We start from the raw sequence: 27,501 nt of genomic DNA, 5'->3' as shown, positions 1-27,501 counted from the left end.
TGTGTCCCTCCTAGGCCTGCCATACCTTCCTCGCTGGACTCATCACTCGAGAAGACGATTTGGGGTTTCTTCTTCCTAGTTCGCTGCTGGGTGTTTGGCTGCCGCCGGGCAGTGCGGCGGGGCTCCGGTGTGACAAAGTCGTTGTCTGAGGCTGCAGAAGCCAGATGCTGGTGCCTAGAGACTAGAAAACGCAGAAGCATGTGTAAAAGGAAAAAAAAGAAAGAACCTCTATCTGAGAGGAGGGCTGGGCCGGTTCCTCCACCCACAGGGCCGCCTCACATACCAGACTGTTTCTTGGCTGCTGGGGTTTTCAGGCTATCGCCTTGGCCAATCTCGAGTTCCTCTATCGCATCCAACCCTCGTGTGTGACAGGCCCGAAGCTTCTGCTCAAACTCATCTATTACAGCCTGGAGGGAAAGAGAGATTGCGATCAGGCTTGGAAATAGTTATTTCTATGATTAAAAAGAAACAAGGCCACGAAGACATGGTGCAAGCTTAAAACTGGAAACGTAAAAAGGTCAGTGGTTGCTGCTGGGAGTTGGGGGGGAGGGGCGGGCGGGAGAAAGGGGTACATGGGGAGCAGCGCGTTTTTAGGGCAGTGAAACTATTCTGGATGATACTGTAATGGTAGACACAGGCCATTATACATTTGTCCCAAACTATAGACGTACAAGCAGCAATAGTGAACCTAATGTAAACTATGGACTTTGGAGGACAGTGATGTGTCCATGGAAGTTCATCAATCGTAACAAATGTGTCACTCTGCTGGGGATGTTATGATGGGGGAGGCTGTGTGCATGTGTGGGGGCAGAGGGCATATGGGAAGACTCTGTGCTTTCTACTCAAGTATGCAATGAACTTAAAACTGCTCTAAAGAAAAAGCCTATTAGGAAAAAAAGAAAGAAACAGAAAGATCTGGTCTCAGGTCTCCCTGGTTGCTGGGCTGCAGTCACGCCGGGATGAGGAAGGCAGTGCTGTGGGGGAAGAGCTCAGAACGCCAGGCTGCACGAACTAGTGCTGGAACGCAGCGGAGCGGCTCACCTTGCCCTCAGGCTTGGCTCCTCGCCGCAGCTTGCCCACAACTGACAAAAAAGCACTGAAGACGGACTCATCTGACAGTTTATCTCCGAAGCATTCAAAATTGTCCAGCATCTTGCGGAGGCCTCGCTCTGTGAGGGGCAGCTGTGACACGCAGTAGGCCAGGTCCCGGTACTGCCGATCAGTTCTGCAGACGGAAAGGCCTTGTGAGGAGCATCGAGACAGAGGAAGGAAAGGCGCACCCTCCCGCCTCAGCCCCAGGATGCTTTCTCCCACAGGGCCCCTCAGGAAGGCGGCATACCGGGCCGTGCGGAACCGCTGACACAGCTTCTCCACCAGGCTCTCGGTCTGCTTGTCCTTGGTGATGTAGGAGAGCAGCTGCCTGTGGGGAGGTGGGATGCCGATGTGCTATCACATAGGCAGCTCAATACCCACCCACCACCACCAGCCCGCCCCTCCCCTAGCACTGGCCCCTGTCAATCTCTTGCCTTAGTAGAATCTTCTCTGCTGTGGCCCACACCTACCCCACTATTCCTTCTGCCTTCTCCCAGACCCCAGAGAAGGGCCCATCCCACTCTCCTGAGGAATTTTCACTGTGAAATGTATTAATAAATTTGTAACAAACACAGCTGCCATCTAGTTAATACTACGGGCCTACTACCGTGCCAGGAACGTATCTTACAGAATCTTCTCGTTTACCACCCCATGTATGGTGGTGGTTCCGTTAAGATTATAACGGAGCTGAAATACCCCTACCACCTACCATGGCTGTCATAACACTGAAGCACAACACATCACTCGTGTGCCTGTGGTGATGCTGGTGTAAACAAACTCACTACTCTGCCAGGTGTATACCATACACATACAATTATGTACTGTACATGTGTGATAATAATCTGTTATTGGCTAATGTATTTAGTGTATTATAGTTTTAATCATTATTTATTTATTAAACATATTTAGTTGATGTCAGAGAGAGAGAGAAACATCAACGATGAGAATCATCAATTGATTGCCTCCTGCACACTCCCCATTGGGGATCAAGCCAACAACCTGAGCATGTGCCCTTGACTGGAACTGAACCTGGGATCCTTCAGTCCACAGGCTGACACTCTATCCACTAAGCCAAACCAGCTAAGGCTAATCATTATTTTAATGTATACCCTATTTATTAAAAAAAAGTTTGCTGTAAAACAGAATGCCGTTACCTGGCAGCAGCCTCACACCTCTTGTGTTTACCATGTACTTGGTTGCACATTCTCTCTTGTGCTGGATTTGCCCTCAAGTGCTTTTGCACAGGAACATGCTGCACAGGCTTGTAGCCTAGGAGCAATGGGCGATCTCATATGCTAGCCTCGGTGTGCAGTACACGATACCATCTAGGTTTCTCTAAGTGCACTCTGATGTTCACTTCACACAATGACGAAATTGCCTAACAATGCATTTCTCAGCCAGAATTCCTGCTAGGTGACACATGACCGTGCAGGTTTGATTGATTCCTAGGCCTGTGCTAGGTGAAAAAATATGCCCCAAGGCCCAGGGAACCATATACTTCATGATGGTGTGAAAAGCCTCTTCCTTCACCCCTCCCTCAGGGTCTGACAGGCGGCTGATGATATCTGGAAGCAGGTTATAGATTGCATTGCCCTGTAAGAGAGAATCACGTTAAAGACACAAGGAGACCTACATGTTCCCTGGGCAGCAAACCCCAAGCCTCCTCCCTGCCTCTCACCTTGTGGGAAAGCTCATTGAAGAAGTTCTTGGCCAGGGCAGCGATCTGAGGCACAGGGTCAATGAGCAGCACAGCCATCTCGCTAACCTGTCCTTTCACCTTCACCATGTCCTTGAGGATCAGGTGGGTCATCACCAGCCCTGCTGTTTTCCGCACTTGCTGAGCTGGGTCCCGGAGTCTAGGAATAAAACCTGTCACTGGGACCAATACCATGGGCTACACCCTGACACTGGTAGAAACTAGTACCCCTTCTTAAGGATTCTAGAAGAAGTTAGAAAGCTGTCTAGAGTTGAAAGGTGAAATTGAAGAAAGAGGTCAAGCTTTAGCCAAAGCTTTAGACAGTTAGTCAGTCCCTTTGAGGTCATCCGTAGCCAAGGCCTGTACAGGTCAAGTACTAAGCAGATGTTCCAGGGAATCCTAAAGACCAGGGAAATACAGCTTTATTGATTCTCATACTGACTTAACTAGACCCTCCCGGAACTGGCTGGACTGCTTAAACATTGTGAAGGATCTCTTACCGAGCATACAGATGAGGTGTCCAGGGGTCCACCAGGTTGGGGAAGCGGATGGCCAGATCCCCAGTAGCAATCATGATGTTAGACCGGAGAATGGGGAGCGAGGACTTTTCTAGCATGGTGAACAGAAGTCGAAGCTGGGAGTCACAGAAAGTGGCACTAGGGGCAAGGAGAGGATCATCAGGGAGCTCACGCCATCTCCATCCTCCTTGAGAAGGCGGTACCAACACCTGGGTCTACCTGATCATGCAGAACTTGCCAAGGGCAAGCGACGCAGCTGCACAGAGCTCTGGATTGCTATAGAGGCCAGGGTTGTTGCAGACTTTAAGCAGAAGTGGAACAAAGGCAGCCAACATCTGTTCGCCTATTGGGAGAAGAATTCTAGGTTAGGGATAGGTTATCTCAGATGGGGAGAAGGTCACTCAGCAATTCTTCTTACCGCCTAACAGTTCCATCTCACAGATACTGCGGATTAGTTCTGCCTCTGTGTCATCAGCAGTGGCCCCAACCAGTCCCATCTCCTCCTCCATGGTGGTCTCAGTGCTTGTATTCTAATGGGAAAGAAGCCAGAGATCATGGGTGATCAGAGACAACAGTTTTTATTCCAGCCTAACCTTCATTTTGCATAAATAAATCTGGGAAAAGGCGAATTCTGCAAAACCATTCATAGAATTGTCTATAGAGGAAGGATGGCTGAATTAAAGAGAACTGGATCCTCTATGTTTTTAAATTGCCAAAGCATATTCCTACATCTCTTAACCCATCCTCATAGAGGTAACTGATTTCCTGTAAATGGTTAATAGATGGATCACACCAGACAACGGTTCAAGGTCATGGAGGTCAGACCTTACCCCACTGCTGCAAGGTTGTGTTTTGTATGTCTGCAAGACATCACTGCCTCTAGTGGAGAGAATACAAGGTCCCCGTCAGGTGGCAGGCCCAGTCATGAATGCTGATGGGTGTGTGCATGTTCTAACAAACACTGCCTCAAGCAGAGCCTCTACTTTATGCAGAGAATCTAAGTGCTCTGTATTTACACAAAACTTTCTTGGGTGATCATGGACAGATTGTTCCACCTTTGTTCTCACTATCTCAGTGTAGTAGCAAGGAGGCAGTGTCGTCTTTATTCCATTTATTAGTAGGGAAGAAGCAGAGTTCCCAGAAGGAAATGAGAATGACCTGAGGTCATGAAACAAGTCTGGGAAATGCTTGGGACATGAGCCCAAATGCCCAGGCGCTCCTTCACCTTCTCCTTCGGCTCTTTGGTTTTATTCTCTCGTTCTTCCCGAAGAACTCGGCGACGACAAAGCTCTCCACTGACGGCCTGTTCCAAATGTACCAGCTGCTGCAGAGCCACATCCCCAGCCAGGGACAGCAGGTTCATCAGCAGGAAAGTGGGGAGCATGGGGGTCTCCTCTGCGGGGGAGGAAAGGCAGGAGAAAAAGACATAATCAGTCTCATAGGGCTCTGCCTCCTGTTTTCACCGATCTTCTTCTTGCTCATGCACTACACAAACTAGTGAAGCAAGAGAAGAGGGGGGTTAGCGGTGATGACTGGTCCAATGTGAGTGACAAAAGAGCGAGTGTGGGCTGAGGGGTCAGGAGTTGTAGGAAGTGGTGGCGGCAGTGGCTTCTGGCCACTGGGCCCATCGGCCTCTTGCCCACTCACTCGGATCATCCTGGGGGGTGCTCTTCTCCACAAGCTTCTCCAGGGCCTGCTTCGCACATCTCTGCAGTATCTGGGCACAGAGCACCTCGGGGCCCTCTGCCAGCTGGTAAATGAGAGTCACAGCCACCTCTTTGAAGGGGATCCAGAGTGGGTCTGGGTGCACAAAGCCTGCACAGGACAAGAGAGACGTTGCTCACCACAGACAGAGGATTTACTTCTGCCCAAGGTCCTTCAGGATAGCTCACCTTTTGTGACCAACTCCTGTAGTCGCTCAAATAACCTATGTTCCTGCGGCAGCCGGAAGGGAGGGTGACGTTTGCCCAGGGAAGGCTGTTGGGAACAGAAAGACAGCATGTGGGTGTGTGGAGGTGGATAAAAGAACCCCCAACCCCCTTAGTATGTAGCCACCCTACATACCTTTCTCCTGTCAGAGATGTTGGCAATGGCAAGGCACACCTGCTGGGCCAGCCTGTAGTCCTGTGGAAACTTCTCTTCCAGCCCTAGGCTCACCAGTGTGTCTAAGTTGCTACCCACAATTTCTGGTTTTCCTCTAGGGGAAGGAAACCATAGAATTAAAGCTCGTCATGGACAGGACTCTGTGTGGGACAAAGCCGGGCGTAGGTAGGTACCTATGCCCCACACAGGGCTTCCAGAGTCATGCAACACTAGAGGCTCTGACCCAGGCCGCCCCTCAGAACTCCTTTCTCTACTGATGCCACTATTTCTCCAGGCGGGGTGCTGGTACTTTCACTACCTTATTTCCCATGTCGGTAGCCAGCTCAAACAGGGCTCAGCGGGGCTTGACTGCTATTACTGAAGGATAGGGCGCCTTCTCAGAACCCCCCTTTCCTCTCTCACCCGACTGCCCGTCTGGACTGGAGCCTTACCGTGCCATCATTCCAAGAAGCATGACTGAGGAACAGCGCTCCAGAGGGGAGCAGGGGACCTTCTCAGTTGCCTGCTCCCACAGCAGCTGGGTCACTGATGGTTTTAATTCATCCTTCTGCACAAACTCACAGAGCTGAAGAAAAAAAAAAAAAAGGCTGAGGTTAAAAGATAACAATTGGCCTGGTCCTTGGTCCACTTTCTGCAGAGAATATGGAGAACCTTAGGTGGGTAAAAGCAATACATGTCTAAAATGGAAGCCCTTCTTGCCTTTTCATTTTGCCAGGGAATGGTACCAAAACTCTTTTAGTCCCATATGCTTAAAATTTCAGTTACCTCATTTTTTAAAGTTTATTTTTTATTGATTTCAAAGAGGAAAGGAGAGGGAGAGAAATAGAAACATCAACGATGAGAATCATTGATCAGCTGCCTCCTGCATGCCCTCTACTGGGATTCGAGCCTGCAACCTGGGCATGGGCCCCTGCCCGAAATTGAACCTGGGACCCTTCAGTCCGCAGGATGACGCTCTATCCATTGTGCCAAACCAGCCAGGGCAGTTAATTGATTTTCTTATTAATCAGTCACTTAGTCCTACCTATTCTTCCTTTAACATTTGTCTTCCAAAGTTCAATTCTATAGTTATCCCTCCCATTCCCAGGGCCTAGCCCTACCTTGTCACTGTACACCAAAACAGCCTCCAGGGACCTTCCTGTTCCTAGTCTCTGCTCCAACCAACTTGTATGCTACTGTTGGACCAGTCTCCCAGATCCACTTCCTAATGCCACACCATAGCTGTCAATTAGAAACCTCTCTCCTTTGCCTACTTCAGGGGCTCGGACCAAGAGCTAGAACATGGGCTCTCGGGCCAGTCGCCACCACCAGGCTCTTTTCCTCTTCCAGCAGGGAGACAAACGTGGCTGGCAGTAGTGCTCCTGCCAGTGGAAGCTGGTGGTCCACAATCCAAATGCTGCAGGGCAGATTTGTCTAAAATGCTGGGGTCAGCTGAAACTGGTTTGGCTCAGTGGTAGAGCGTCGGTATGCGGACTGAAAGGTCCCAGGTTCGATTCCGGTCAAGGGCATATACATTGGTTGCGGGCACATTTCCGGCGGGGGATGTGCAAGAGGCAGCTGGTTGATGTTTCTCTCTCATCGACGTTTCTATCTCTCTATCTCTCTCCCTTCCTCTCTGTAAAAAAATCAATAAAATATATTAAAAAAAAAAAATGCTGGGGTCACTGGCTAACAAGATTGAAGTCCTGGACTCTGGAAAGGCGTCCAGGGACTTCAGTTTGGATGGATCCAGGGACAGTTTTTTTTTTTTTTTTTTTAATATATTTTTTTATTGATTTTTTACAAAGAGGAAGAGAGAGGGATAGAGAGTTAGAAACATTGATGAAAGAGAATCATCAATCAGCTGCCTCTTGCAAACCCCCTACTGGGGATGTGCCCGCAACCAATGTACATGCCCTTGACCGGAATCGATCCTGGGACCTTTCAGTTCGCAGGCCGAAAACCAGTCTCGACCCAGGGACAGTTTTGTTCCAACTCACATTCCCAGCTTTATCGTCTTTTCCAGATAACAATTTTGAGCCGGAACATAATCTTCCTCATTTTACAACATAGACTGTGTCCTTTCTTGGCTGTCTGGAATGCTTCCCTCCTTTCTCGAATTCTCTAAATCCTACTTACCAAGACCCAACTTCAGTCCTACCACCTTCAGGAAGCTTTCCTTGCCCATTCCACCTCACACTGCTCTGGCCCACTCTGCATTCATCAGTGTAATATATGTTACGAGTGTGTTTTCTGGAGCTCTTCTGCCTGAGTTCAAATCTCAAACTTTGCCACTAATTAGCTATATATAGCCAAGTTCTTTAATTTCGTTGTTACTCAGATTTCTCATTGTAAAATACAGTTAATAGAATTACAGCACAGGATTGCTGTGAGGATAAAACATTTTAACATGAGTAAAGTGCTAATGGTGCTGAGAATGTACCATTTTATTATATTACTTCTAGTGGTCCAACACACGAAATGATGTGCGAGTAGGGACCCTAGGCCCACCCTGTGATCAGGGCCATGTTCACACCCCACAACGCTCGCCCCCGCTGCCCTGCGACACTCCCTGCACCTCCAGGACACTCCCTGTTCCATGACGCTCGCAGCCGCAGCCCAGTGAAGCTCTCCATAGTTGCCCCATAATGCTCCTCGACAGTCACTGCTGCTCAAAAGTCCCCAGGCCTGCCCCATCGCCATCCCTCCACCCCCGTTCGCTGTGGTTCCCCATCTGCCATGCTGTGATCAGAGCCTGTGGGACAGGGGTGGTGGGGAGGGACCAAGAGGTGGTCAATGCGCCTCATGGCAACTGGTAGAGTGGTCGTTCTGATCATTCTGCTCATGGTTCTGGCCTTTTATTATATAGAATTGCTACTATAACCATTGCCTTGGCTGCATTGTTTGACAAGTGGTTTTACCAACTAGACTGTTGGTTCCTTTTAAGTTAGAAACTTGGAAGCAAATAGTCTCATCCTTTGTGGGGCTGAATAAATTGCTGAACACACAGTAATCACTAATATTTGTTGAATGAATAAAGAAAGAGGAAGTGAGGAGACTTACAATTTCCTCAAGACATTGAATTGTCCCAACTGAGGCATCCACTAGCAGCAAAGAGAGATTCTGAATCAAAACATGGGCCTTGGCTCTGTGGGAAGAACAAAGAAGATTGATACACTGAACCCCGTAAACAGGTGATTAGGGTTATTTCCCCCCTCCCCCGGGCCAATACTGCTTAGGATGGGTGTCACTGAAAGGTCAGCCCCATCCTGAGCTGCCATATAGACCTACTGTTTACACATTCAGAACTCCTCTAGAAGGATGCCCCCCAATTCTTAGGAGACTAGAAATAATGAGAAGCTGACCTTAGAAAAGTCAGCAAAGGCAAAAGTCCCCACATACCTGGCAGAGTCCCCTTTGGGGTTGAGGTAAAGTTGGCGGTAGGCATTAAGCACAGCTTCCCGGATACCAGGCTCCTTAGACCAGATGAGAGGCAGCATGCGGCGTACCCCAAACAGGGCCTGAGGTACTCCAAATTGGAATGCCATCACAAAGAATTCAATCACCTCCTGTACCACTGAGAGAACACACAAATGTCACCATGGGCTTGGCAAAACTGTCCTCCTCCAAAATCAAGACGTAACTTTCTTGATGTAGCAGCACGCAAGGAGGCCTTCCTCATTTTCTGAGACTGTTATCTCCTATAACGCCTTATCATGAAATACTATATGCATTAAAAAAGGCAAGCTCCATGGGGCTACACAAAGCAAATAAAAAAAGAATTCCTTCTATATAGCAAGCAAACAAATAAAAAGGATTTATTTTTTTTAAAATTGATTTTGAGAGAAAGGAAGAAAGGGGGAGATAAAGAAACATCGATGTAAGGGTGAAGCACTCATCAGCTGCCTCCTGTACATCCCCTACCTGGGATTGAGCTGAAACCCGGGCATATGCCCACCCGGAATCCAACCGGCAACCTTTTGGTGTATAGGATGATGCCCAATCAACTAAGCCACACTGGCCAGAGCAAGAATTCCTTCTTTTATTTATTTTAAATATGTTTTTACTGATTTCAGAGAGAGGGGAAGGGACGGGAGGGATAAAAACATAAATGATGAGAGACAATTATCAAGCTGCCTCCTGCATACCCTGCAAAAGGGGACTGAGCCCACAACTGAAATAAAATGTGACTTCCTGATTCATGGGTCAACGCTCAATTCACTGAGCCACACAGGCCAGGCAAGGATTCCTTTCTTTTAAAGGAGCAGCTAGATAACAATAATATATGGACAAAACTGATTTTTCCAACCTCAAGACCTGTCTTTACAGAAAGGAACTTGGCATACCACACCTGTGGTTGTGTTTTCATACATCATCTTGCTGATGATGCCAATGGCCTCTGTAATCTTCAGAGAGAAGTTATAGGCATCCTGCAGATACTGCACTAGCATCTCTTGCTTCACCAGTTCATCCTTGCCCTTGGATTTCTCAGGCTCTGACACACTGGGATTGTCTTTACTGTCAGTCTGTCCTGAGCTCACGTTCTCTGCAGATGCCGGGGGACTCTTCTCCTGTGTGGAAGCTGATGCACCTAGGAGTTAGAGAATGTTCAAGATGAGGAAATCCAACATCTATAACATCCTGAATATTTCTTTTCACAAAAAAAGATACAAGTTTAGAACCTATTCTAAAATATCAGTTCATTTCTCAAGAGAGAAAAAAAAAAAGAAGATTTCTGGAGTTCTCAGTGGTTTGAAAATACCCTTTCACAGCCTGTTACTACCAATCTTGACCCTTGGGCTGCTTCCATTCCAGAGCAGAAGCACTGCCAACTCCCCGTGGGCCTCTCTTAGCATCAGGTTCTGTTAGGTAGGCTCATGTCTGGCATAAGGTAAATGGTCCATGGAAGGAGAAACCAAGATGGCAGCTTAAGGTAAACACCTGTAAGTGCTGCCTCTCACAACCATACCAAAACTACAACTAAAAGACAAAATGACTATCACCCAGAACCACAAGAAAGCTGGCTGAGTAGAAGTTCTACAACTAGAAGGAAAGAAAAAACCGCATTGAGGCCGGGTAGGAGGTTCAGAGGCACGGAAAAGCAGAGATATGGAGGCACGCAAATGTGTCTGGTGGATGGGTGGGCTGTTTTTTTCCAATTGGAAGGGAGATACAAACCTCAAACTGCTCTAAACTTCAGTTTCTGGCAAGACTCTGGGGACACAAAGTCTTTTTAAAAAAATACATTTTATTGATTTTTTACAGAGAGGAAGAGAGTGGGATAGAGAGTTAGAAACATCGATGAGAGAGAGACATTGAACAGCTGCGTCTTGTACATCCCCTACTGGGAATGTGCCCGCAACCAAGGTACATGCCCTTGACCAGAATCGAACCCTGGACCTTTCAGTCTGCAGGCCAATGCTCTATCCACTGAGCCAAACTGGTTTCGGCAAGGGACCCAAAGTCTTACAGGGAGAAACTGGACTGTCTGGCATCAGGTTGGAAAGTGAGGGTGGCTTTCTCGCAGAGGTGCTTGCAGGAATCATTGTTTACTGCACTGGGGCAAGGGACACAAGATGCAGAGACAGCTGACTGATATGTCCAGGTGATTCCCTGAGACCCCACCCTGCCCAATTTACAAACCCACCCAAGTTGTGCACAGTGGCTTTTGCATATGAATGGCCTGCCCTTCCACAGCTTAACCTAACAAATTGCATCTACGTCAGAGAGCTCTAAAACTTCCAAACCACAAACACAGAGAAGAAATCTGCACACCTCGCTGTAGCTCCTGCTGGGTGGCCTCACTTATACCTCCTTGCAGATCCAGGAGCCAATGTACCTAGTGGTCAATGTGAGACGACACCAGATTTCAACTCCTCACATACATAAGTGACACACTCAAGAGGCAGACTCAGTGAGCACCAAAGCCTCACTGAAGCAAATCCTGCCCCATAAAGGTGTTTCTAGCACAGCAGTTTTATTATAGATACAGCTGATCCTCACAGCCAATTGGCCTGGAGGTCAATTCCTCCCAGTGTACCAACAGCAATCAAGGCTTAACTACAACAAGACTGTGCACCCATCCTACAAAGGGGTGCACCAAGAATGTCCACCTCAGGTGATTGGGGAGGCTGAGCCACTGGGCCCTACAAGTCACCTACCACACAAAGCCACTCCATCAACACAGGGAAACAGTCAAAATGCGGAGACAAACATGTCATGGATGAAAGAAACAGAGGAAAGCAAACTACAGAATATAGAGTTCAAAACCACAGTTATAAGATTACTGATGAATCTTCTAGAAACTGCTGAGAAACTTAGTAAAACCTAGGAGGAACTTAGTGAGACCTTCAAGGATCTTTTTTTTCCTTTTTTTAAAAATATATTTTATTGACTTTTTACAGAGAGGAAGGGAGAGGGATAGAGAACTAGAAACATTGATGAGAGAGAGACATCAATCAGCTGCCTCCTGCAAACCCCCCACTGGGGATGTGCCCGCAACCAATGTACATGCCCTTGACCAGAATTGAACCTGGGACCTTTCAGTCCGCAGGCCGATGCTCTATCCACTAAGCCAAACCAGTTTTGGTCCTTCAAGGATCTTAATGAGAATGTCAAAAAAAATAGAAAAGGACCAGTAAGAAATTAAGCATACACTGTCTGAAATAAAGAATAATATACAGAAATCCAACAGTAGACTAGAGCACATGTGTCAAACACAAGGCCCTCGGGCCAAATCTGTCCCGCCAGGCCTTGCAATGTGGCCCGCACCGCGCTGTCATCACTGCACTCCGCTGCGTTTCCATCACAATGACAGTTTATGACTGTTCAGTAAACCATTCGGCCCGCGATTTAGGCTGGATTTTAGATTTTGGCCCCTTCTCTGATTGAGTTCGACACCCCTAGACTAGAGGACCCCAAGAATCAAACCAAAGATTTGAAATATGAGGAAGCAAAAAACACTCAACCAGAAAAACAAAAAGAAAAAAGAATCCAAAAATATGATGATAGTGTAAGGAGCCTCTGGAACAACTTCAAGTGTACCAACAACCGAATTATGGGGGTGCCAGAAGAAGAGAGAGCAAAATATTGAAAACTTATTAGAAGAAATAATGACAGAAAACTTTCTCTACCTGGTGACAGAAATAGACTTACAAGTCCTGGAAGCGCACAGAACCCCAAACAAAAGGAATCCAAAGAGAACCACACCAAGACACATCATAATTAAAATGCCAAGGCCAAAAGACAAAGAGAGAATCTTGAAAGCAGCAAGAGAAAAACTGTTATCTACAAGGGAGTACCCACACAACTGTCAGCTGATTTCTCAATATAAACTATGCAGAACCGAAAGGGAGTGGCAAGAAATATTCAAAGTGATGAAAACAAGAACCTACAATCAAGATTACTCTACCCTGCAAAGCAATCATTTAGAATTGAGGTCAGATTAAGAGCTTCACAGACAAGAAAAAGCTAAAGGAATTCATCACCACGAATCCATGATTATATGAAATGCTGAAGGGTATTCTTTAAGAAGAGGAAGAAGAAAAAGGTAAAGATAAAAATTATGAACAACAAAGTGACAACAAATACATATCTATCAACAAGTGAATCTAAAAATCAAGTGAATAAAAAATCTGATGAACAAAATAAATTGATGAATATAATAGAATCAGGAGCATAGAAAGGGAGTGGACTGACAATTTTCGGGGGAAAGGGGGCGTGAGGGGTGAGGGAAGTGATTGGACAAAAATCTTACACCTATGGATGAGGACAGTGGCGGGTGAAAGTGTTGGGGGCGGGGTGGGAAAATCAGGTGGAGGGGAGCTATGGGGGGGAAAAGGGAAAATCTATAATAATCTGAACAATAAAGATTTACTTAAAAAAAAAAAAAAGTAAATGGTTCATAAATACTAGTTGAAATGCTCTGTTTGTTGTCAGAAGAAAGGGAATTACCTTTAAAAATAGTTCCTAAGAGATTAAGAAGTCTGATCTCCTCCGACTCCTTTGGATCCATATGACTGAAGGGTTCAGACTCCTGGAAGTGACCCATGGCTTCTCGAGTGACAATGATGGCCTGCCTAAAACAACATCAACCTGTCACCAACTTAGCACCCATAAAGGCATCACTGTTGTCTTTTGAAAATAAAAAAAGTATAATTGACATACAAGAGTGTCACTGTAGACTTAAGGAAGCCTACCTGATAATCCCATCAAATACCTAGACCTACTGTCCCAAGGAAAAGGAACATTTCTCACACTTAAGCACATAAAAAGGGATAGAGCTCAAACACTTCTTATTTCTGAAGTGATAAGGCTTAACTAGTCTTCAAAACTCTCAAATAAGGCCTTTAAAATTTTAAAATAACAACTCTATACCAAACATCTGCTTAAAAATTTGCCAAGAGAAAATTTGGAAAAAATAAACTTTCAGTATAATGAGATTATATACCTAGCCACATTCTATTAATATTTAGCCCTTTTTGGACAGTCTAATTAGGTAATAAGTAAATAAGTAAGTAAGTAAATAAAAAACCGTGACCAAGGTTTAAGAATACCTGATGACATCTTTTTTTTTTTTTTTTTTTTAAATATTTTTATTGAGTTTTTACAGAGAGGAAGGGAGAGAGTTAGAGAGCCAGAAACGTCGATGAAAGAGAAACATTGACCAGCTGCCTCTTGCACACCCACCACCGGGGATGTGCCCGCAACCAATGCACATGCCCTTGACCAGAATCGAACCCGGGACCCCTCAGTCTGCAGGCCGACGCTCTACCACTGAGCCAAACCGGTTTTGGCCTGATGACATCTTTAAGATCTGTTTTTGCCAAGCTGCTCTAAAGTTCTTGAAACACAAAAACTCTGGGTGAAACCTTTTTTTTAAGATCAGGATTCACAGTAGGTTGATTTAAAGATTAAGGCAGAGCCAAAACTGGTTTGGCTCAGCGGATAGAGCATCGGCCTGTGGAATGAAAGGTCACAGGTTCGATTCTGATCAAGGGCATGTAGCTTGTTTGCGGGCACATCCCCAGTAGGGTTTTTTTTTTTTTGTTTGTTTTTTTTTAATATTTTTATTCATTTTTTACAGAGAGGAAGGGAGAGAGATAGGAGATAGAGAGCTAGAAACGTCGATGAGAGAGAAACATCAACCAGCTGCCTCCTGCACACCCCCTACTGGGGATGTGCCCGCAACCCAGGTACATGCCCTTGACCGGAATCGAACCTGGGACCCTTCAGTCCACAGACCGATGCTCTACCACTGAGCCAAACGGGTTTCGGCCCCAGTAGGGGTTGTGCAAGAGGCAGCTGATCAATGTTTCTCTCTCATCGATGTTTCCAACTCTATCCCTCTCTTTCTCTCTGTAAGAAATCAATAAAATATATTAAAAAAATAAAAAATTAAAGATTAAGGTAGGATTGCCTTGGCCAGTGTGGCTCTGCTGGTTTGAGCACTGCCCATGCACCTAAGGGTGCCTGGGTCGATGCTCAGGGCACTTGCCCAGGTTGTGGTCTCTGTTGGAAGTAGCAGATGGATGTTTCCCTCTTGGTCAGGGCACATATTTATATTTACAGGTTTTCTCTTCAAAGAGGGACTTTTACTATCTTTAATATAATGCTATTTATATTTAGTTATTTTAGTATTTTCTCTTAAGCATTTGCAAAAGGTGAAAAGCAGCCCTAGTCAGTTTGGCTCACTGCATAGAGCGTCAGTCTGCGGACCCAAGGGTCCTGGGTTCGATTCCGGTCAAGGGCAGGCACATAGCTCAGTTGCAGGCTCCTCCCGGGGGCAACAAATGGATGTTGTTCTCTCACACTGATATTTCTGTCTATCTTTCCCCTTCTCTTCTACTCTCCCTAAAAATCAGTAGAAAAATATCCTCGGTGAGGATTAAAAAAAAGTCAAAAAGCATGCTTAATTGTGGACTATATACGTTTGGCATCAATCTCATGTTCAGACCACTACTACAATGAAAACATGTAACATCACCTGGTGACAGCATACTCTAAATACAGTTCATTTTAAAGAAACATTGTTTCTCAAAGTTTAAACACTAAGCCTAAACAGGCCATTAGAGAATATCTCATTCTTTCACATACTTGTAACTAGCTTTGGCAAGTAACTGATGGATGCGTCCTTTCACCTCTTCTGTGGTCTCCGTAGTAATTTTTTCAGGAATCTCCTCTTCTTCCTGGGGAAGTGTGAGCAGCTGTTGTAAGGTAGACTTCAACTCTGGCAGCATGGCTTCCCACTCCTCCTCTGGGTCCAGTACTGCGGCTGAATGAGGAAGTATCACTTAGACTCTCTCACTGGTGTTTCTGCCGCAGGGAGGGCTGTTTGGGGTGGGATTCCTAGGCATTAACTACTCACAAGCAACTGCAGTTTGCCTCTGGGCCCTCAGCTCTTGTAACTTCTGGGTTTCCTTCTGCAGCGGTCCAGCAAGGTCAGAATCACTAAGCTATCAAGGTAAAATGAGCATCAGGGTCACCAAGTCACAGATTTTCACCCCTTGTTTCCTTTAATCCCTTCTCTTGCGGATGGCCCACGTCTACTTACCTTGCAGGAAAAGGGATTATTGGTGAGAAAACTGGCCAGCAGCTGGATAGCGTTTTTACACACTAGCACCGACTTGTCTGCCAGACGGCCCACTGCCAAGGCCACCACTGCCTGGAAGCGTGTCAGGGGGAGAGCCTAAGTGGGATACAAAAAGGATCAGTTCACATCCACATCGTCCTTCTGCTCTAGATGATCTTGAAATAACTCTAAATGAGCTACCTATTCATTCCAAAGAAACTTTTCTGTGGGATACAAAATAATTAAGGAGCACTCTTTTAGTGGTTAAGACACAGTACAGTCCTTAAGTGGAGCCAGACATCCTTGCGTTTGATAGATGAAGACCTTTATTACTGGTAACCATCTGAATTCTAGACTCTTGTTTGGGACAGATTTTTTTTTGACATCGATCCCTCTTTTCTCTGGCCGATATAGAGTGGTACCATATATATCTTTATTAGGTAGAAGGCTGTTCACCTTCTGCTGGACGATTCGGGTGAAGAGTTGCAAAACACGGCTTCGTACAAAGGAATTGACATCATGGCCATGGGCTTGCAGGGTGTCCAAGAACTGGTCTCTGGTGTCTCGGGCTGCTTCCTCCAGCTGATCACCATTCAGAACCTGCAGTATCATCTCTGCCATGGCTGCGAGCACAGCATTGCGCATCATGTAATTCTGAGAGAGAAATAAAGTTGGTATAAGCCTCTGTATTCCACTACTCACTTTCCCTTTCCTAATTCTTATGCCTGTCTAGGCACTAAGAAGGGGCAAGGCCTTTAGTCAAGGTTATTCTTGCTTGTCTTAGCTATAACTTTCCCTGGAAAAAGCTAAATCCCAGAGGGACTTTATTTGCTCAGAGAAGAATGTAGAGACAAAATAAACAAGAGCCAAAAACCATTTCCCCCCTAAGGTTCATCCAGGTAATCATGGTGGTAGCCAAATATGAAATTGAATCTATCCACCAATATACTGGTACATTTGAAAAGTATTAATGACTACCTATCACCTGAGGTCTCACCACCATTGATCCTTACCAATAAATAGGCCCTTCCCTCCCACTCCCCTATTTTACTGACAGAAAAGGAAACACAGAGAAATAGAAATCAGTCCTACAGTGCCAGCAAGTCTATTACAGAATCTGATAGAGAAGAGGGTTTAGGGTTATTTTCTAGGCCAAGAGCCAGAGAAGGGGGTCTTGCACAAGAAGTTAAAATAAATTAGATGAACAAGTGGACCGTCTCTGTCCTTAATATTCACATAAGAGTGTCCTGCGTTAGTTTAGAAAATGACGAGGTTGGCATTCAGGGACAAAAGAGAATTGAGCCAGGCAAGTATGGCTCAGTGGTTGAATGTCAACCTATGAACTAGAAGGTCATGATTTGACTCCTGGTTTTGGGCTCGACTCCCTAGTATAGGAGGCATCCAATCAATGATTCTTTCTTACCATTGATGTTTTTTATCTCTCTCTCCCGACCCCCCTTCCTCTCTGAAATCAATTAAAAATAAACAAACATATTATATATATATTCCTAAAAAGAGAGAATTGAGAGAAATGACATGGGTTGATTTGAGAAAGTTTATTGTATTGAGGAAGAAAGGCAAGCCAGATGGTAGGAAGAGGCTTCATCCTGAAAAACGAATGGGATTCAGAATCACTGCTGTCACTCTCTCTGAACTTAAGCTGTGGAACTGTCACCTCCCCTACCAGACCTGGAGAACACCAATGTGACACTGAAATAGGCTCTTTATTCAATAAACCTTATCTGCTTCTCTACAGGAAGGAAGTGCTATAGTGATAAGACCAGACAACTTGACTTCATGTGAAAGCCACCTCCTTGGTAAAAAAACATACATAAATCCCCAGAAAACCTGAGATCCCCAGAGTACCACCTACCTCTCCATCCAGATGATCTAGCAAAATGCACATGCTGGACATCAGGATGGCTGGGATATGTTCTGCTAGTTCTGTCAAGAAGGCTGCAAAGCCCTTTGCTCCTATAGGGTCCCGACTCAGCTCCTGGGGACACTTCTGTCCAATCTCTCTACACAGGGAAGAAAACACAGCCACAGTAAGATAACTCAATTCCTCAGTAAGAGGAGGTAAGACTAGTATCTAATAGCTGAAGGAATCTAGTATTATACAGAGAATATACTCTACTTCTAATCTTTCTTTATCTTCTCAGAGAGAAACGAGAATTAGAAACTTAGAAGCGAAGAGTTACCTTACAATCTCTCCCACTATGCTCTTCATTCCATAGTCAGTTGCCCATAGACTCACAGCCGCCACCAGTACAGGTGGCAGGTGTTCAAAGTGCTGCAGCATCTGGATGATTTTCACTGTGGCACCTGTGGAAGTACTAAACATGAGAAATTATGGGCAAAATGAAAAGGGTAGGGGCAAGGTGAAGGGCTAACTTACTGAGCATATGGTTGTAATGTGTCAAGGCTACACCAAGCAGGCGTGTTATGGCTTCCCGGGTAGAGCGGTTCTTCTGGTGACCAATGGTGGGGTTCTCCAGAAGGCGGTAACAGCAACCAGTAACCAAACTGAGAAAGGAACAAAGTGAGATGATGAAATCAGTCGTCTGGACTCAATTATATTGGGGGTCTGCCTCATTCATTCTATTTCTACTGCCACTGAAGTCAGGATCTTCTAGTTTTCTTCATTTATCTACAACCTTCCATACCAAGTTGCATTGATTACCTCAGATAGGTACTTGGTCCTTTGAGATTACCAACTTTCAAGATGCCCATACAGAACCTGAATAGGGGTGCTCAAAAGTCCGGTTTACAGTTTGAGTATGTGAAACAGTTTATTTGTGTATTATTTATTAACTAGAGGCCTGGTGCACAAAATTTGTGCAGGGGTGGGGGTGGGGGTGTCCCTCAGCCCAGCCTGTATCCTCGCCAATCTGGAACCTCTAGAGGGATGTCCGACTGCCCATTTAGGCCCTGAAAGGGGCAGTCGGACATCCCTCTCACAATCCAGGACTGCTGGCTCCCAACCGCTTATCTGCCTGCTAGCTCGATCACCCCCTAACCACTCCCCTGCCAGCTTGATTGACGTCTAACTGCTTCCCTGCCGGCCTGGTTCCCCACAATTGTTCTTCCCTACCAGCCTGGTCGCCCCCAACTGCTCTCCCCTGCAGGCCTGGTGGATCCCAAATGCCCTCCCCTGCAGGCCTGGTCCCTCCCAACTGCCCTCCCCTGCTGGCCATCTTGTGGAGGCCATCTTGTGCGCACATGTGGGCAGCCATCTTGTGTGTTAGAGTGCTGGTCAATTTGCACATTACCTCTTTATTATATAGGGTTATGGCACTATTTACCATACAAACAACTATACACCTACTTTGCCCAGTCCTATATATGATAAAAGATAGGAAAAATTCACCAGTGACTTCTCATTGTTAAATGTAAGTCAATTCAGTCCTCAGCTTAATTGATCACTCCTTTCTCCAAAAGAAACATGCTTCACATGGCTTCCTGAACACTAGACTCTCCTCTCAGTTTATTTGTCTGGTCCCTTCTCATCACCCTACCTTCTTAATGCTTAAGTGTCCCAGGGTATAGTCTGGATTTCTGCTCTATTGTGGCTACTGACTGATTTAGTAATCTCATTCAGTCTTATGGCTATAAAAACATATATTCCCAAATGTGTGCCTCTAGGCCACACCTCTCTCCTGTACTCCAGATTTGTACATTCTACATCTGAATCTGACATTTTGATATCTAATAAGCACCTAAAACATTGTATGTCTAAAACATAACTTCTAATGGTCTTCCCCAAAACACCCCCCCATAGACTCCCCATATTTCAGTTACAGACAATTCCATTCTTCCAAATGCTCCGATTTCATCATCCTCCCTCAAACTTCACATACATCTGTCACTCATCTTGTAAGCTCTACATTTAAGAAAAAAAGTATGAACTACAACCACTTCTCTTCATCTCCACTAACACTGTCTGGTCTAAATTATCATTATTTCTTGCCCAAGTTATTGCATTAGACTCCTAACTGGTCATGCACTTCTCTCCCTCCATAGTCTGTTTCAACACAATAGCCAAAACAGCCCTGTTAAAGACCAAGTAAGAACACCTGTTGTCCTGCTCAGAACCCTTGCCTTGAGGAATCCCATCTCATGGAGAAAATGCCAATTACCATGATGGCTTACAAGCATCTGCACAGTTTGGCTCCAACTGCCCCCCCCCCCCCCCCCTATAACCTATCCCTCTCTCTGGCCTCATTGCTAATCCTTGTACATCTGGACACCTCCCTCCTCAGGGGCTTTGCCCTTGCTCTTCCTCCAGATCACATGTGTCAAACACAAGGCCCTCGGGCCAAATCCGTCCCGCCAGGCCTTGCAATGTGGCCCGCACTGTCATCACTGCACTCTGCTGCGTTTCCATCACAATGACAGTTTATGACTGTTCAGTAAACCATTCGGCCCGCGATTTAGGCTGGATTTTAGATTTTGGCCCCTTCTCTGATTGAGTTCGACACCCCTACTCCAGATAGTCTCACTGCTCTGATGACCTCCTCCGGGTCTTTGCTCAAATGTCACTGAGTCAAAGAGATCTTGCCAGAACGACTGAATTAAAATCACAACCGTCTTCCATTAAATGTCCCCCCCCCCCATTTTTCTCCATAGTAATAAAGCATAAAAATAATATATATTCTTCTTATTTTAAAAATTGGCTTCTGCTCTATAAAACAAACTGAGGGCAGAAACTTTTGTTTCTGGTGCCTATCATGATACTAACTATGCACCTAGGAGATTATCAGTAAATAATGTTTCATGAATGAATATGCGGGTATTTAAGATGAGAAATTAAAAAAAAAAAAAAAAGATTAGAAATTCACAGCCCTAACATTATCTACTTCCTAATAACTTAATGTTTTGAGTATATTTCTTTTTTAAAAATATATTTTATTGATTCTTTACAGAGGAAGGAAGAGAGATAGAGAGCTAGAAACGTCAATGAGAGAGAAACACCGACCAGCTGCCTCTTGCACACCCCCTACTGGGGATGTGCCCACAACCAATGTACATGCCCCTGACTGGAATCGAACCCCGGGACCTTTCAGTCCGCAGACCGACACTCTACCACTGAGCCAAACTGATTTCGGGTTGAGTATATTTCTATATTACAGATACAATTGAGGCATGAAGTAAAGTAGGTCCAGCAAAAGAGCCCTCATTCCACAAAGCTCAGTATTATCTGTAGTCGTTTTAACTGCCTACCTCACAAATTCCTCTTCAATTATTGAGTGGTTCCATAGGTGACGAATGTCCAACTGGAGGAGCTGTGTTAAAAGCTGAAGAATTGGTTGCCTCTCCTCTTCCCAGTCAAAGCCATGGGCTGACTTGGCCCTGGCTTTCTTGCCCTAAAAAAGATCATGTATACCTTTAGGAAAAAAGTCAAGACCTGCTAGTCTGAGTGCCTAAGCTAACCAGTATCGAGACAAGATAGAAGGTAATACGGAAGAGGTATGTCGTGATACTTTTGAGCATAAACCCTAAGAACAGGAAGGAGTTTCAGAATCATTAGATTTCCTTCTTTCCTATCAATTCACCATCTTTCCTATTAAATGAGCCAGGAACTCCAAGTTACCTTCCCAAGGTCCAGGTCCACGAGATTTGTCCGGGTGGTCATAGTCTCAAAGGATTCCAAGAGGCGTACCAGAGCATAGCAGTTCATTTTGAGGGCATTTAGGTGGGCACTTCTATCTGATACACTCAAAGTTGCATCATCGAGGATAGCTGGAAGTTCCTGAGCATGGCGGGATACCACTGTGAGGGTCAGAATCGGAGTCAGTTTTATTCCCTTTCCTCATAGTACCCCAACTTCTAAACACCCTGCACTTGCAGCCATCAGATTACCAAAGATCTGTGTTTCATTTCTCAGTGGCCACAACACAAGCTAAGTCCTTTAGGACCCTTGACCCTAATACCATGAACATGCCTTGTCCCTCCCTACTCACTCCAGTTACCACAATTTCTTCCTGGCAACTGGGAAGAAATTATCTCCACGAAAGAGATAATTCTTCAAAAGCAGGAAGAATTTCTTGTTGGTCTGCCCTTACAGTGAACACACATAACTCTGTATTGCCCACCAAGATTACAGACCTAATAGGTCAAAGGTCCTTGGGCTTAGCCAAACCAACTGAATCACCATAGCCTTGATATCATCATGTGGCTGGTAAAATGTAGTAAACAACAACCAACACCTTCTATTCCATACTTGCCCCCTGACCCCATACACACCTTTTATCAGGAATTCCAGGGCATCTTCCTTGAGGCCAGGATCTATACTTCGAAAGTGACTATGAAGGAAAAAAAGTGCAAGGGTTGAGACAGAAACTTGCAGAGCCCATTCTAACAGATCAGATCTAACTTGAAGAACCTAATGGCTAAAAGTACATGCGAAATTGCTCAACTGAAAAAATATGGTAGCAAATATGGTAGTTGGTGTAAATGCTCATCAGTAGATATATCAGCACCCAGAACAATTAAAAAAAATATTTTTATTCACTTCAGAGAGGAAGGGAGATAGAAACATCAATAATGAGAGAGAATCATTGATCGGCTGCCTCCTGCACGCCCCACAATGGGGATTGAGCCCGCAACTCAGGCATGTGCCCTTGACTGAATCGAACCTGAGACCTTTCAGTCCACAGGCGGATGCTCTACCTGCTGAGCCAAACCAGCTAGGACACACCCAGAATAATTTATCAATGAACATAATTTAAAATTTCAGGACTAACATGCAAAGTTAGTTCAAACAGCCACCAGTTCTTTTAAAAACACCAGTGAGTACTTTACTTACTGAAGAATGCTGTATACAGTATCAAAGTGCTCCAGCATAGCCAGGGGTCCCTGAGCTCGGAAGGCAGTCTGAAAAGCTATAAAGATGAAAGAATCTGATCAGTACAGAGAGGAGAGGCGCTTTTGGTAAATTCTATTTATGTCAGAAAACTGAGTTAATTGCTTTTATTGGCAAAATCACAAAATAGTTCATTTCAATGTAACCTATTATAATAATACTAGAGGCCCATGGCACCTTCACCTGGCTGCCAGCACCGGTTTTCCTCAGGCACCCAGGACCCAGGCCTTTGCTCCGGCAGCTCCCTCTGACCCCTGACCTCTTCCTCACAGCAGGCGTTCTGCCCCACCCAGCTGGTTGGCACCTAGAGCGGCTGCCTAATCTTTGTCCTGCTAATTTGCATGGCCCCTCCTGATTGGCTGCTGGAATCATGGAGGTATGGTCAATTTTACATATTTCTCTTTTATTAGTGTAGATCTTACATTTTGTCCTGTTTTACAAGTAAAGCTTTACTTGAGTTTCATCGTATTTCTGAGCTAGACAAAGTAGACAGTATTATGTCTATTTCATGGGAAAAGAAATGGTCAAAAAGGAGTTATGTGACCGGTCCAGCTTACAATAGTTAGTAGTGAACTAATTTTAATTTAGTAATTATAAAAGCGGCAAAACCAGCACAGAGTTCCTGTACTTTCTTCCTAGATAATGGTCACTTAGTATAAAGATCTATTCTAAACCAAGAAATAAACATTAATTCAATGCTATTAATTAATCTACAAATCTTATTTGAATTTTTCCAGTTGTAGCAATGCCCCCTTTCTGGTTCAGGATTCTATCTGGCAAACCACAGTGCATTCAGTTATTGTCTCCTTAGTCTCCTCTAATCTTTCTTTTGTGATTTTGACAAATTTGAAGTGTACTAACCAGTTATTCTATAGAATGTCCCTCACTTTGGGTTTGTCTGATATTGTCTCATGATTAGAGTGAGGTCAGATTAATTTGCATTTTTGGCAAATTACCATGGAAGAGAGGTTGGGTCCTTCAGATGCATCATACAAAGAAGTATTTGATGTCAATGTCTTAGTATTGCTGATGATAACTTTGATTACTTAGTGTTTGTCAAGTGTCTCCACTGTAGAGTTACTATTTTACCCTTTGCAAATAAGTATCTTGTGGGGAGATACTTAGAAACTATGTAAATACCCTGTTTCTTATATTTGCCCACTAATCTAAACATCTATTAATAATAATTATTATTGCAGTATTTTCTAAATGGTGACTTTTCTATCTCCATCATTCCTTCTACACTTACTAATGGGAATGCCACTATGAGGCTGACCTATGCTTTTCTCCTCATTTATTCATTCAATTATTTATTTATATCATAGTGGATTCATGAATATTTCTTTTATTCTGCTTAATCCATTCCTATTACTATTGGTCAAATCATCCCAAACTTGACTATTGGTAGTTCCTTCAACTTGGCCTGTGTCCTGACATGGCCCCTTCACTTGTACTTTCATAATTTTTTGTATCACATGATGTTCCAGCTCATCTTATACTTTCACCGACTCTGTTCTGGCATCAACATTCTCAACAATTCTGGTTCCTCTTTTGGGAGAATGGTAGGTAGAAAGCAAGTTATAGGCACTAGTTGGCTTACTGCTATTGAAATATCATTGTTTTTAGACCCTCTCAGTAGAAAAAAGTAGGACACACACACACACACCTTTTTTTACCTATCTATATTAAACACATGAGTTCATTTATTTATTAGCTTAATTAATCTAGTATACACACAAAGCAGTTTCAGAATTACTAACACACACCTTATAAAAAATAAATTTACTGCCCTGGCTAGTGTTCTCAGTGGTTAGACATTGGACCACACAACCAAGGGTGGCAGGTTCAATTCCCGGTCAAGGGCATGCACTTGGGTTGCAGGTTGGATCCCAGGCCCTGGTTGGAGCAAGTGTGGGAGGCAACCAATCAATGTTCTCCCTCACATTGATGTTTCTCCCTCCCTCTAAAAATCAATGGAAAAAACATCCTCAGGTAAGGATGAACAAACAAGCAAATAAAAACCCCCACCAAAGCAACACAAACAAACACTCCACCATGCTGGCTATTCTCTTTAAACTTATAATTTACTAGAGGCCTGATGCATGAATTTGTTTACAGGTGGGGTCTAGCTGACAGGCAGAGATCTGGCTGACTGGCTGGTGGGGGTGGAGGGGCAGGTGATGGGCCAGCTCTGCCCTTTGGCTGAACTCCTGGTTGAGGGGACAATTTGCATACTAGCCTTTTATTACCGTATTTTTCGGACCATAAAACGAGCTTTTTCCCCCCCAGAAGTGGGGGGAAAAAGTCCCTGCGTCTTATGGTCCAAATATAGCCTACACATATATTTAAAAAAAAAAGTTTTTTTACTTGCCCAGCTCTGTGTGGTCTCTGTGTGCTTGCCCGGCTCTAAAATGGTTCTAAATGCTGCTGTTTACTTTACAGGGTTGATTACATGTGTTTATGACTGTGATGTTGGGTTTTAATGCACATAAAATATTTTAGGACACTATTTGTTTCAGAATCTTTTTTTTCTTCATTTCCCTTCTCTAAAAACTGGTGCGTCTTATGGTCCGGAGCGTCTTATGGTCTGAAAAATACGGTATATAGGGTTATTTCTTAAGCCTTTTACAACAATAATCCTAAGGTTACTCACTTTCTTCTAGGCAATTTTTCACTTTCTTCTGCTTATGACATCAAGACCTCCTTCCTTAACTCACCCTCAGTTAAAGGCATCACTTCCTGCCCTAGTTGGCTTGGCTCAGTGGATAGAGCGTTGGCCTATGAACTGAAAGGTCCCAGGTTCGATTCTGGTCAAAGGCACATGCCCAGGTTGTGGGCTTGATCCCCATTGTGGGGTGTGCAGGAGGCAGCCGATCAATGATTCTCTCTCATCATGGATGTTTCTATTCTCTCTCCCTCTTCCTTCCTCTCGGAAATCAATAAAAAACATATATTAATAATAATAATAATAATAATAATAATAATGATAAAGGCATCACTTCCTATCTCACAGAGAAAACAGAATTGGGACAGAAGATAACTTTTATCTGCCCCAAGCTCTGTATTTACCTGCACTACCTGCATCTGTGCTCATAGATTGGCTTCTCTTTTGCTATTGCACATAAATTGTCCATGCTCTAATAAAACCATTCCCCACCACCCCTCCATGTGCCAGATCACATACTCTTACCTACTAAAAGATACTGTTTCTTATCCTTTTTGCATCATTAGCTTTTCCCTCTGATCATTCCCATTCAACAGATACATGTAATGCTACCCATCTTACCAAAAATATCCCCCACTGACTCTTATCTCCCCTTCTAGCTACCACCCCATTTCTCTGATACCCCTTAAAGCAAAACAAAGTTATCTAAACTTACCACCATCTCTAATCTCTCTTGTCCCATAAGCTTGGACCACTACTTCTCTGAAACAGCTTTTATCACGGTTGCCAGCAATTGCCAAATCGCTAAATCTAGTAATCTCAATTTGTAATTGATCTCTTCTTTCCTTTTTGAAATATTCTCTTAATGTACCTCCCATTTAGTGCCTTCATTCACTTTCTCCTTCAATAATTGGTCCTTAGTTTCTTCTATAGGTTCTTTCTCATCTCTAGCCTTTAAATATATTTTATTGATTTCAGAAAGGAAAGGAGAGGGAGATAAAAACATCAATGATGATACAGAATCATTCATTGATCGGCTGCTTCCTGCACGCTCCCCATTGGGATCAAGCCTACAACTCATGTATGTACCCTCACAGGGAATTGGACTGTGATCTTCTGGCTCATAGGTCAGTTTTCAATTACTGAGTCATGATGGCCAGGTTCTGCAGCCTTTAAATGTTGGACTTGGCTCTGTCTTATAACTTCAAATTGTTTTTCTACTCCATCTACTTTCACTCCAATCTCATGACTTTCAGTGCTCTCTACAAGCTGAAAATCAAATCTCAAATATCTTTAGCTGGGATCCCTCCCCTGAATTCCAGTCTAAATCTGCTCCTCTCATGTCCCAGTCTCAATAAATGACAACTCCATTCTTCTACCCTGTTTCCCCCAAAATAAGAGAGTGTCTTATATGACTCCATTTCTTTCAGAATCAGTGGACCAAATCTCTCATGTTTAGCCTGGGGGGGGGGAAATGCCTTATATTTCACTCAGAAGGAAACCTGTAAGTAGGTCTTATTTTCGGAGGATGTCTTATTTTCGGGGAAACATGGTAGTTGCTCAAGTCAAAAGCCTTGCAATCCCTTGATTCTTTTTTTCTAGTCCCATAAATCCAGTCTGACCCAACAATAATCCTATTGACTCTACCTTAAAAATATACTCAGGCCCTGATCAGGTAGCTCAGTTGGTTAGTGTCATCCTCTTATGCCAAAGTTTTGGATTCAATCCTGTCATGGCACATGTAAGAACCAACCAATGAATGCATAAATGAGTGGTACAAATCAGTGTTTCTCTCCCTTCCTCTCTATTTCTAAAATCATTAAAAACACACACACACACACACACACACACACACACACACAAAATATTCAGAATCTAACTAACCCTTTGTGATCCCCTCCACTGCTATCACCCAGGCAAGCTACCTAATATTACTGTAATAGCCTCCTACTTTCCCTGCTTCTTCCCCTTTACAGTCTCTGTTCAACAGAGTAATCCTTTAAATTTTTGTTT

The 27,501-nt window shown here is 44.4% G+C and overlaps 1 protein-coding gene, 1 long non-coding RNA gene and 1 other non-coding gene across 8 annotated transcripts in view; 1 reads left to right on the top strand and 2 right to left on the bottom strand.

Moving 5' to 3' along the window:
• NCAPD2 (non-SMC condensin I complex subunit D2) overlaps positions 1-27,501 on the bottom strand; it is a 30,629-nt gene that overhangs the window by 533 nt on the left and 2,595 nt on the right. For 4 of the 6 annotated variants that reach the window (XM_036455455.2, XM_045587672.1, XM_036455458.2 and 1 more), the window contains exons 3-31: positions 22,767-22,842; positions 22,205-22,263; positions 21,552-21,730; positions 21,182-21,324; positions 18,357-18,484; positions 18,160-18,283; positions 17,832-17,979; positions 16,415-16,612; positions 15,941-16,075; positions 15,755-15,842; positions 15,484-15,661; positions 13,342-13,466; positions 9,740-9,979; positions 8,791-8,965; positions 8,452-8,536; positions 5,841-5,974; positions 5,371-5,503; positions 5,199-5,283; positions 4,954-5,121; positions 4,532-4,701; positions 3,725-3,836; positions 3,526-3,649; positions 3,289-3,444; positions 2,771-2,948; positions 2,591-2,685; positions 1,340-1,420; positions 1,042-1,225; positions 284-407; positions 26-181 (exon numbers count right to left, since the gene is read on the bottom strand). In XM_036455455.2, the coding sequence (XP_036311348.1) occupies positions 26-181; positions 284-407; positions 1,042-1,225; positions 1,340-1,420; positions 2,591-2,685; positions 2,771-2,948; positions 3,289-3,444; positions 3,526-3,649; positions 3,725-3,836; positions 4,532-4,701; positions 4,954-5,121; positions 5,199-5,283; positions 5,371-5,503; positions 5,841-5,974; positions 8,452-8,536; positions 8,791-8,965; positions 9,740-9,979; positions 13,342-13,466; positions 15,484-15,661; positions 15,755-15,842; positions 15,941-16,075; positions 16,415-16,612; positions 17,832-17,979; positions 18,160-18,283; positions 18,357-18,484; positions 21,182-21,324; positions 21,552-21,730; positions 22,205-22,263; positions 22,767-22,842 (3,981 nt within the window). Of the gene's footprint in view, positions 1-25; positions 195-283; positions 408-1,041; positions 1,226-1,339; positions 1,421-2,590; positions 2,686-2,770; positions 2,949-3,288; positions 3,445-3,525; positions 3,650-3,724; positions 3,837-4,531; positions 4,702-4,953; positions 5,122-5,198; positions 5,284-5,370; positions 5,504-5,840; positions 5,975-8,451; positions 8,537-8,790; positions 8,966-9,739; positions 9,980-13,341; positions 13,467-15,483; positions 15,662-15,754; positions 15,843-15,940; positions 16,076-16,414; positions 16,613-17,831; positions 17,980-18,159; positions 18,284-18,356; positions 18,485-21,181; positions 21,325-21,551; positions 21,731-22,204; positions 22,264-22,766; positions 22,843-27,501 lie in introns of those variants that run through there. The other 2 variants (XM_036455462.2, XM_036455464.1) reach the window with 2 other exon arrangements.
• Positions 16,490-20,241, top strand: LOC118728692. Its single transcript, XR_004990971.2, has 3 exons — positions 16,490-16,628; positions 17,715-17,775; positions 19,982-20,241. It is a non-coding gene; the product is annotated as an uncharacterized LOC118728692 (long non-coding RNA).
• On the bottom strand, positions 21,807-22,137 carry LOC118731115. The gene has a single exon (XR_004991807.1). It is a non-coding gene; the product is annotated as a small nucleolar RNA U85 (small nucleolar RNA).

Source organism: Pipistrellus kuhlii, unplaced genomic scaffold (genome assembly GCF_014108245.1).
Source record: "Pipistrellus kuhlii isolate mPipKuh1 unplaced genomic scaffold, mPipKuh1.p scaffold_m20_p_3, whole genome shotgun sequence".
In the NCBI taxonomy this organism is placed as follows: domain Eukaryota; kingdom Metazoa; phylum Chordata; class Mammalia; order Chiroptera; family Vespertilionidae; genus Pipistrellus; species Pipistrellus kuhlii.
This window is presented reverse-complemented; position numbering and strand designations above follow the sequence as displayed.